General features: G+C 40.8%; 1 protein-coding gene across 5 annotated transcripts in view; it reads left to right on the plus strand.

Annotated features, from left to right (window-relative positions):
• IQGAP2 (IQ motif containing GTPase activating protein 2) overlaps window positions 1-3,858 on the plus strand; it is a 329,635-nt gene extending 325,777 nt beyond the window's left edge. For all 5 annotated transcript variants that reach the window (XM_055299013.2, XM_055299014.2, XM_063612138.1 and 2 more), the window contains one exon: window positions 2,932-3,858. In XM_055299013.2, the coding sequence (XP_055154988.1) occupies window positions 2,932-3,045 (114 nt within the window). In that variant the 3' untranslated portion in view covers window positions 3,046-3,858. The remainder of the gene's footprint in view (window positions 1-2,931) is intronic.
• Window positions 3,859-10,909: the final 7,051 nt, after the last annotated feature.

Here is a 10,909-nt window from a genome sequence, read left to right on the forward strand (position 1 = left end):
GTGCATAATCAGAACTGGCTACATTCTTAGCAGGGCTCAGAGCAAAATAAAAATGCAGCACACTGTTTTTAAAATTATTAAGGATTTCAGGATGATGACAGAAGAGAATAAAACCCTGGGCATGGGACCCTGTGCAGCTGCACAGATTGCATACCCACGGAGCCAGCCCTGCATTTGATAGCTGTCAGATATAAAGGCAGACTTCTATTTATATATGCAGCTTTCAGTCAATTGCATGAATGTGTAAATTGCCAAAGAGAGATATGATGGCCAGGTCCTTACTGTGAGTAAAGGACCAGGAACAGGACCAAAGTTTGAAAGGACTAAAGAAAGTCCCTTCTAACATTACAGCTCTATGTCTCTTAGTTATCTTCAGCCCATTCTCCCTTCAGTTCCTAAAGAAAACCATAGGATAGAATTATATCCTATAATTATAGGCCATATAGGTAACAGGAGGATATGACTTATGTGATATATGTTCTGCTTGTAAAAATAATGTCAGGTGTTTATCGGGGACTGCAGGGTGGGCCTTCTTCCTCTCCTAGTTGAAGAACTGAGGTTCAGAGAGCTAATTATGGAAGATAATTAGCTGGGATAATTATAGAAGATAATGCAGCTGGGATCCAAGTTCTTCATCACTCTAGTCCGCTGCCTGTCTCATAGGATTCCAGTTGATCCTGCAAGACAAGAGTAGCTTACAAAGGGTTTGCATATACCTTAATCTCATATCTCATTCCCAGTAGCACCCTTGTGAAATTGACAGTGTTATCCCCAATTTACACACAGGGAAACAGAACGTCAGAGAAGTTATGCCATGTTGCAAAGTCTTAAGATAGCAAATGGCAGAGCTAAAACTAAAGTCTGCTTTTCAAGTCATGAGTCCAGCCATGTTTTCTCTGCTCCCTACTTTGGGGACCCAGCTACTTCCCCTACATATGCCATTCCTTTTCAATCTAACTCTATTGGTTTAATTCTTTCCCACTAGACTTTGTTTAACAGATGTTGAATTTCCCAGAGGAAAAGTGAATCTCCTCTGCACTCTAAATAGATAAAAGTATTATTGATGAAAGGACTTCAATTCTCTATAGAATTTTAGTTCTAGAAGCATATCTGAATAATGTAGGGGTTTTCTTGAGGGAAGTGAGAGGTAATTGAGGAAGTGGAGGAGGAAGCTGTCAAGAGTCAAAGTTCTCTCAAAGATGACTACAACTTCTACAATTGACCTTGCTAGAAACAAGAAAATGAGACCTAGATATTGGGCCAGGACAGCTCAGGAATTATATCTTCCATGGGGAAAGGCTTCCTGTACCTATGTTACTATGAAATGTTACAGCTTAGTTTCATGCATATGGCTGGTGTGATCCAGTTACTTATTTTAAAAAGAGAGTTGATTTCCTTTGTTTATATGCTGGCAGTGAAAAACAGAATGATAGTTCGACTTAAGAATAAGGGTTTGTTCTCAGTACAGAAACAGAAGTAGCCTAGATCAAGAAGTGCAGACCACTGCTTTGTACAATGGTCTCCAAACTTTGGTCACTTCATCAGGAAATAGTGTGAGCACTTCTCTCCATACATAGTTATTTGTAAAGTATACATGCTTCTGCTATTGTACTCTAAAACGTGCTGTAAAAAATATATACCAAAAAAGTCCAAAAAATGAGAAAAAATAAATAGAAATAGGAGTTCTAATATAATATCCTTTTTCTTTTTTTTTTTTTTTTTTGAGGCAGAGTCTCGCTCTGTTGCCCAGGCTGGAGTGCAGCAGCGCAATCTCAGCTCACTGCAAGCTCCGCCTCCCGGGTTCAGGCCATTCTCCTGCCTCAGCCTCTCCGAGTAGCTGGGACTACAGGCGCCCGCCACCACGCCCGGCTAATTTTTTGTATTTTTTAGTAGAGACGGGGTTTCACCGTGGTCTTGATCTCCTGACCTCGTGATCCGCCCGCCTTGGCCTCCCAAAGTGCTGGGATTACAAGCGTGAGCCACCGCGCCCGGCCAGGAGTTCTAATATTCTTTTTGCCTCCCCAGTGAATGTCTTGCTCACTTCACTTTAGAAAACACTGCTTTCTGTGTTTTTATTTTTGTTTTTTGGGTTTTTTGAGACAGAGTCTCTGTCGCCGAGACTGGAGTACAGTAGTGCAATCTCGGCTCGCTGCAATCTCTGCCTACTCTGTTCTAGTGATTTTCCTGCCTCAGCCTCCTGAGTAGCTGGGATTACAAGTGTGCACCACCACGCCCAGCTAATTTTTGTATTTTTAGTAGAGATGGGGTTTCGCCATGTTGGCCAAGCTGGTCTCACCCTCCTGACCTCAAGTGATCCACCTGCCTCAGCCTCTCAAACTGCTGGTATTACAGAAATGAGCCACCACACCCAGCCAGAAAACACTGCTTTCTAAAGAATATGCATCTAGCCAGAACTTTGTGTTTTGACATTTTCAATTAAAAATTGAAATTATAATTATATATCTGACATTAACTTAATGGTCATCATTTTCTTTCATACAGCCCTTATCAATTATAAAATCTATTTTCTTTCATCTAAGTCACAATCACTTGGGAGCTTATTAAAATGCAAATTAATGGGCCCCACCAGAGAGCTACATAATAAGAAATTCCTGTGGGAGGAGCCCAGGCAGCCTTTATTTTAACTAGCCTATGTTTTTAACCAGATGATTCTGATGTACACTTAAGTTTTAGAACCCCCATCTATGGCCTGGTGCCATGGCATGCGCCTGTAGTCCTGGCTACTCGGGAGGCTGAGGTGGGAAGATAGCTTAAGCCAGGAGTTTGAGACCAACCTGAGCAACATGGTTAGACCCCACCTAGGTGATTAGGTCAATTGAATCTGAATTTTGTCAACAAATTCTTGTAATATGTTTTTTAAATGCACAAAATGTCAAAGTTGAGATTTAATGATGCTTTTTACAATTTCAGGATTTACTTCAGATGCAATATGAAGGAGTAGCTGTAATGAAAATGTTTGATAAGGTTAAAGTGAATGTAAACCTTCTCATATATCTGCTGAACAAGAAATTCTATGGAAAGTGAAGTGCCTGCAGAAATTTCATGGATTCTGTATCATCTGGATTCGGAAATGAATTTAATATTTTTGTTTTTAAACACGATTGAAATCACTGCTTATAAATGTGTGATTTTTTTTTTAATGACCAAAACTGTTCTGAAGAATGTACCCAGGTGCCTTTTTGCTAATTTGATACTATAATAGAATGAGACATAAAATGAATTAATGGAAACATATCCACACTGTACTGTGGTATAGGTACTCTGATTTAAAACTTTGGACATCCTGTGATCTGTTTTAAAGCTGGGGGGTGGGGAATTTAGCTGACTAGGGACAAACATGTAAACCTATTTTCCTATGAAAAAATTTTAAATGTCCCACTTGAATAATGTAATTCTTCGTAGTTTTTTATCTATGGATAAATGGAAACCTAATTATTTGTAATGAATTATTTAGACAGTTCTAAGCCCTGTCTTCTGGGAGTTATCCATTTTAAAGAGAACTTTTGTGCAATTCAAATGAAGTTTTTATTAGTAATTGAAAATGACAACACAATAACACTTTCTGTATAAAAGTATATATTTTATGTGATTTATTCCTACTAAATGAAAGTGCACTACTGCCTCATGTAAAGACTCTTGCACGCAGAGCCTTTAAGTGACTAAGGAACAACATAGATAGTGAGCATAGTCCCCGCCTCCACCCCTCACAATTTATTTGAATACTTCAATTGTGCCTCTCAATTTTTTGTAATGCTAAAAAATCAGTGTCTAGATGGTTTTTAAATGTATTCTCTGGAAATTGTTTTATGTAAAATAAATGTTACTTAATTCCATTAATTTGGCTTTTAAGTTGTCTTAATAAATCAAAGTCATTTGGTGGGTAGGGGAAGATTTCTGGTCGGGTTTGTCAGGAGATAATACATTTCTTGCTGTACTGGTTAAAGTATAGAGCAAGCTGCTGTAAGGAAAAGATGCAAAACCCTGGTGTCTAAAACAAGGGGTAGAAGTTTGTTTTTCTCAAATTCAGCTCAAAGGTGAACAGATCCACAAGGTAAAGAGTTGCAGGTGGGTCAGTTGGCTCTGTCCTTGTACTGATTCCCCCCAGCCGGATGAGGAAGAGGATGGCGAAAAAATCCAGGGCAAGCCTTTTCAGTTATATGCATCACTTAACTTCCACTTACATTGTATTGGCCAAAACTGAGTCACGTGGACACAGCTAGCTAAAGATAGTCCCTAACTAGGCAGCCATGTAGCCGGTGAATACAGAGAGGTAGAGAGGGAATTGGGTCTGTTATTAAGAGGAAGAAAAGGAGTGTGATTCCTGCCGACAGTTTAGGAGTCTCCACCACAAAAGGATTCCAGACTCTCAGGCCGGAACCTCCCTGCCACTTTGTTCATGCCTGCAACAGGCTTTGTTTTTTCACAAATTGCAAAATATTGAGAAAGTAGGTTAGTTTATGTACATGTGGCACAAATAAACTTGAAGTGTAAGACCAACAGAATTTGGAAAATTCAAATTTAAAAAAGTGGAATCTGCTACTTTAGTGATGGTTTCAGGCTATATATATTTTTTTGACAAAGAGATGAATAGCTTAAAACAATGCTCACTACCTCAACAGTTTGTGGGTATGTATGTTTTTTAATGCATTAGCCTTAATGCAGGCTTTGGTAAAAGGAATTAAATATACAGTTAAGTTTCACATTGAAAATCAACCTCCCTCTTGCCCTACTGCTAGCATTGGAAAGGGGAACAGGAGCCAGGGGCAATGTAGGGTGGGCGGGGTAAGCTTCCTTCTTGCTCCGGGCAAGGCTTTTAGTGGAAATGTAAGAAGGAGCCAAAATTAGGGAGAAATGTTTTGGAGGCAAAAGCCCGCCTTTCCCAGTATCTCTCAAAGGAGCTTGTCTTAACTTATTGCAACACTGAATGATATGCTTGAATGTTATTTGTACGAATAAAGATATTTGCATCATGTCAATACCTTCAAGGAATGCTGTGAATGATTTCTCTGTTGGCCCACAAGATGAGGTTATTGTTGAAGATATCACCAATTGCTATTTGTGTGAGATCTTGAAGCGGTGTGAATGAGTGGGTGACCCGAGAAGAAGGCTCGTGATGAAGGAACAAAACCAAGGGCCATCGGGGCCTGGGTGTAGCAGACTTCAGTTTATAGAGATTTGTTGGAGCCAAGGCCTGTGCCACTCTTTAAGAGGACTAAACTGTCCCTCAAGCCAGAGGACAATACTTGATAACCCTGAGCCTGAGCCACTAAGGACTCCAACTTCCTCCCAGAGCACATAGATTTTTCTTACTCAATGGAAAAGGTTTTTTGTTGTTTGGGTTTTTTGTTTGTTTGCTTTTTTGCTTTTAAACGCTGAGCAATTGGAGCTATAACTTGTTTTTGCAAAACTGACTCCTGTATTTTGATTATTTTGATCTTAAAAGCAAAAAGGACTTATGCAACACTCTAGGTGCTCTCAAAAGATATGCTTTAGTGGCCTTCAAGAGAAGGAAAATATGTGTATGCTTTGTTCTGAAAGTTAGTGGTGAAGAAAGACCAGCTTGGTGTGACCGTTGTCTGATATGAATGGTCTGAACTATAATTATACGTTAGTGTTTGTGTGTGGTTGGGCACAAATTAGAAATGCTCTTCATGATGTGATTTTTATGACTTTGTCATTAAGTAGGGATTTGTGGTATTCCTCAAACATTCCAAGAGGCAAACCACAAAACTCTGAATGGTGGAAGTTGTCTTTATTTTGAAAAACTATAGTGAGCACTGGATGTTCTTATTGCTAGTTAGCTTTTTGAAAAATCTATTGCCAATGTTACTAAAACCAAACTTGGTAACAGGTTACAACAGAGGCCCCCTAAGCTCCAGAGGACAGAATCTGTGTTTCAGTCACTCTAAATCCAGAGCCTGGCAATGCTTTGTAAATAAATGGCAGGTGCAGACAGGGGTTCTAGCAATGGAATGAAAGGCAGACAGACCCTACCACCCCCACTGCCCCTCAGGAGTCCACTATTACTTCAGGTTGGCACTCGTATGAATGGGGCCTTTACTTATTATCTCAGCCTAAAAATGAATAGCCCTCAATCTCCAAATAAAATATCTTATACAGATTTACTATGTTGCCTCACTGTTTTCCTTAGAGTATAAAATCTTTTAGCTAAAGTATATTGAAAGAGAAATCAATGAAGAGGGAGAACTAGGAGATAATGTGTTCACCTTACTTAACTGGAATGAAAGTTTTTGGTTTTTGTTGTCTTTTAATAGATACTGAATTTGACCTTTGCTTAGCACCCTAAATCATAGGGATAGCCTACTATTCTATCTATGGTAGAAATATAGTTGTTGATCCACTATGAGAGATTAACTTCTAAATCTAAGCTGACAGTACAGGTTTATAACAACGAAAGACAGAAACAGGTCATCTGTTGGTTAGCTTGTAACCTGATTACAAACCTTCTGTTTGCTTAAAAAAAAAAAAATGTGGCAATATATACACAGAATCTGGTAGTGCCTCAGCCTACCTTGAATACTTTCATATGAGCTCTGGATTACAAACCTTCTGTTTGCTTTAAAAAAACAAATGTGGCAATATATACACAGAATCTGGTAGTGCCTCAGCCTACCTTGAATACTTTCATATGAGCTCTGGTATCCCCATCATTAGCTTCCAAAAGGAAATTACTATGCAAGTTCTTAGAATATACTATTGTCTTTGGAACACTTCAAATAGAAGAGTGGTAACCAGAATACCTGAAGCAGGTAGATCATCTGATGGCTTCCATGAAACTGCTTTCATATCATCTAGTTATTAAAATGTTTACCACGTTGATGCCACGTTTGTTTGAAAACACTACTAAATACCATAAACATTATGGGAGGATGGCTAATGACTCATACTATTTGGTACCAGGCAAGTTGAAACAGAGAAAATGAAAACCGGAAACTAATATCAAGTGGTTCCGATATGAATGATGCCGCAAAGTCGAGATGTCATTTCCAAGAAATATTTTTAGCAACTCTGGCTAGGCAGATTTTCAACATGTTTATCATCTCTGGTTAGGTAGATTTTCTACTCTGGGAAACCTACAGATGTTTGCTCTAAAACTGACAAAGGGGTTTTGGAAGGAGTGGCGTGGAACAAATGAAGTAGTGGGTTATCTTCTTCAAAGAGCTCTTAAGAGGCCGGGCGCGGTGGCTCACACCTGTAATCCCAGCACTTTGGGAGGCCAAGGCGGGCAGATCACCTGAGGTCGGGTGTTAGCAACAGGCCCCCAAATCTGGCCATAAACTGGCCCAAAAACTGGCCATAAACAAAATCTCTACAACACTGTGACACGTTCATGATGGCCATGACGCCCACGCTGGAAGGCTGTGGGGTTTACTGGAATGAGGGCAAGGAACACCTGGCCCACCCAGGGCAGAAAACCGCTTAAGGCATTCTTAAACCAAAACCGGTAGCATGAGTGATCTGTGCCTGGACGTGTTCCTGCTGCAGATAACTAGCAACAGCCATCACTTTGTTTCGGCCCATCTCTTTATTTCCCATAAGGAATACTTTTAGTAAATGTTATGACTGGCTTGCTGTCAATAAATATGTGGGTAAATCTCTGTTCGAGGCTCTCAGCTCTGAAGGCTGTGAGACCCCTGATTTCCCACTCCACAATCTATATTTCTGTGTGTATGTCTTTAATTCCTCTAGCACCGCTGGGTTAGGGTCTCCACCACTGAGCTGGTCTTGGCAGTCGGGAGTTCGAGATCAGCCTGACCAACACGGAGAAACCCAGTCTCTACTAAAAAAAATACAAAAATTAGCCAGGCATGGTGGTGCATGCCTGTAATCCCAGCTACTTGGGAGGCTGAGGCAGGAGAATCGCTCCAACCCAGGAGGCAGAGGTTGTGGTGAGCCAAGATCCGGCCATTGCACTCCAGCCTGGGCAACAAGTGTAAAACTCTGTCTCAACAAAAAAAAAAAAAAAAAAAAAAGTCTTAAGAGCACATAAACATAGGAACTTTGTGAAGTCTCAGGACAAAGCAAAAAACAACATCACTAACAGACCATAAAATTAGAAATCAGTCACAAAAAGCCAGTCAGAATATCCAAGAATTTATGGTTGAAGATTGATGAAATTGACAAAATATTTAGACCTGAATTTTATATATGCACATATCAAAACTTGCAAAATGTAGCTGATGTGGTCTTTTGAAGGAGAAGAGGTAAAAAATAATCAGTTCAAAAAATTATACTAAAGATTAGGCCGGGTGCAGTGGCTCACGCCTGTAATCCTAGCACTTTGGGAGGCCAAGGCGGGCAGATCACAAGGTCAGGAGATCGAGACCATCCTGGCTAACACGGTGAAACCCTGTCTCCACTAAAAATTCAAAAAAATTAGCCGGGCATGGTGGCAGGCGCCTGTAGTCCCAGCTACTCAGGAGGCTGAGGCAGTAGAATGGTGTAAACCCAAGAGGCGGAGGTTGCAGTGAGCCGAGAACGCACCACTGCACTCCAGCCTGGGCGACAGAGTGAGACTCCGTCTCAAAAAAAAAAAAAAAAAAAAATTACACTAAAGAGTAAACTCAAAGAAAGTAGAGGAAAAGAATGAATTAAAGATCTGTGTTTATAAATAAAAATAAAAGTAATGGAGCAAAAAGATGGGCATTAGAAAATAGTCATTTCTGACCTCTGGTCAGATAAAGGGAAAAAAGCAAAAAGTTAGCTATGTTAGGAATATAAATGGGGACAACACTACAGATAAAATAGTTTTATAAGACTAAAATGTATTATATGTATACAAGGGAATAGTATACTCTTTAAAAAGAATTAGATAAACATGTACCAAACAAGCCTCAAAAAATACAACTGGCAGAAATATTCCTAGAAGGAATCCTTTAGTCAATATGCACAAAGCATTTAAGCATTTCATTATTTTTGTTTTGTTTTTGTTTTTGTTTTTTTGAGACAGAGTCTTGCTCTGTTGCCCAGACTGGAGTGCAGTGGCGCAATTTTGGCTCACTGCGAACTCCGCCTCCCAGGTTCAAGCGATTCTCCTGCCTCAGCCTCCCAAGTAACTGGGATTACAGGTGCACACCACCATGCCTGGCTAATTTTTGTATTTTTAGTAGAGACAGAGTTTCTCCATGCTGGCCAGGCTGGTCTTGAACTCCTGACCTCAAGTGATCTGACCACCTCAGTTTCTCAAAGTGCTAGGATTACAGGCGTGAGCCACTGCACCCAGCCTTCATTGTACCTCTTTTTGTCACTAGAGGTACATTTTGTTCTAATAACTAAGACCCCAAAGCATCCTTTTAAGCTTTATAGTTTTGTAAAATGGTTAAAAATAACATTTTCCACCAATGACACAGATAAAATTTTAAAGCGTGGTCATATTATTCCATTTTTATTTTAAGGATATACATATATGCAATTTGTATATGGATATGATTTTTTGAATGGTGAACAGAAACTTAGTGGTCAGGTAGCTGGATGCGGTGGCTCATGCCTGGAATCCCAGCACTTTGGGAGGCTGAAGTGGGTGGATCACCTGAGTTCAGGAGTTCGAGGCCAACCTGGCCAATATGGTGAAACCCAGTCTTTACTAAAAATACAAAAAATTAGCCGGGCGCGGTGGTGGGCGCCTGTAATCCCAGGTACTCGGGAGGCTGAGGCAGGAGAATCGCTTGAACCCAGGAGACGGAGGTTGCTGTGAGCCGAGATCACACCATTGCACTCCAGCCTGGGCAACAAGAGTGAAACTCCGCCTCAGGAAAGAAAAAGAAAGAAAGAGAGAGAGACAGAAAGGAAGAGAGGAAGAGAGGAAGGGAGGGAGGGAGGGAGGGAGGAAGGAAGGAAGGAAGGAAGGAAGGAAGGAAGGAAGGAAGGAAGGAAACTTAGTGGTCAGCTGGCAACTATGGGAGGGGAGGCAGAAGGTAATTTATTTTTCATTTCATATCCTTCAACTATGAGAAATTTTGTCATATGTGTTTATATTTTACATTGTTTCATTGATTCTAAAATGCCTTTTCTTCATAACCCTGAAATTGGAGTGTTTCTTACAATCATTGGTATGTCACATTTTTTTCTGGCCTGTGGTAATGGGTTAAAAATGATAAATTGTAAAATCAATGACGTCTTAGGAATAATGAAAAATAGTTTAATAGTGAATGAAGAACTATGTAATTTTAACGGTTCACATTTACTCTTGGGTATGTTTCCAGAGGACAATTGAATGGGGATAGATTTTAAATAGATTTAATTGGGTACTTCCGTAATTTAGTGACCAACTTCTGTGTACAACAAGGTACTGTGCTTTGAGGATGATGGGAGAATACAGGAAAGAACGAAATCGCCTCTGATCGTACTTTCTCCACGGATTTAAGTGTCTGGGCTCTAGTAGGGGAATGATACTCTTCATGCGAAATTCACTTTTTAAAAAGGCTTAGAAACCTGACCAGCGGCTCTCAGCTGCAGCTCATCAACCACACAACTCCGAATACGCCCACACATCAGTGCGCTGGGTTAAGAGGAGAAGCGGCTGCGGCTGAGCTTTCCTAGAAACAGCTATTTGGGGACCCATTTCCTGTTGGAGTCTGAAAGGCGCACGCACCAGAGCCAGTGGCAAAGCAACTTAAGCTGCAGACTCCTCCTGCCCACCCACAGCCGCGACGTCCCCTGGGGGCCCTTAGCAGACTGCCAGGCGAGTGTTCCCGCCCTGTGCCTTGAATTTAGCCAAACTCCTTTAATATCAGGCCTGGCGCGGTGGTTCACGCCTGTAATCCCAGCACTTTAGGAGGCTGAGGCAGGAGGATCGCTTGAGACCAGGAGTGAAATTAGCCGGACATGGTGGCGCGCGCCTTTCTGTGGTCCCAGCTAATCCGGAGGC

The sequence above is a fragment of the Symphalangus syndactylus genome, chromosome 11 (assembly GCF_028878055.3).
Source record: "Symphalangus syndactylus isolate Jambi chromosome 11, NHGRI_mSymSyn1-v2.1_pri, whole genome shotgun sequence".
Classification (NCBI taxonomy): Eukaryota; Metazoa; Chordata; class Mammalia; order Primates; family Hylobatidae; genus Symphalangus; species Symphalangus syndactylus.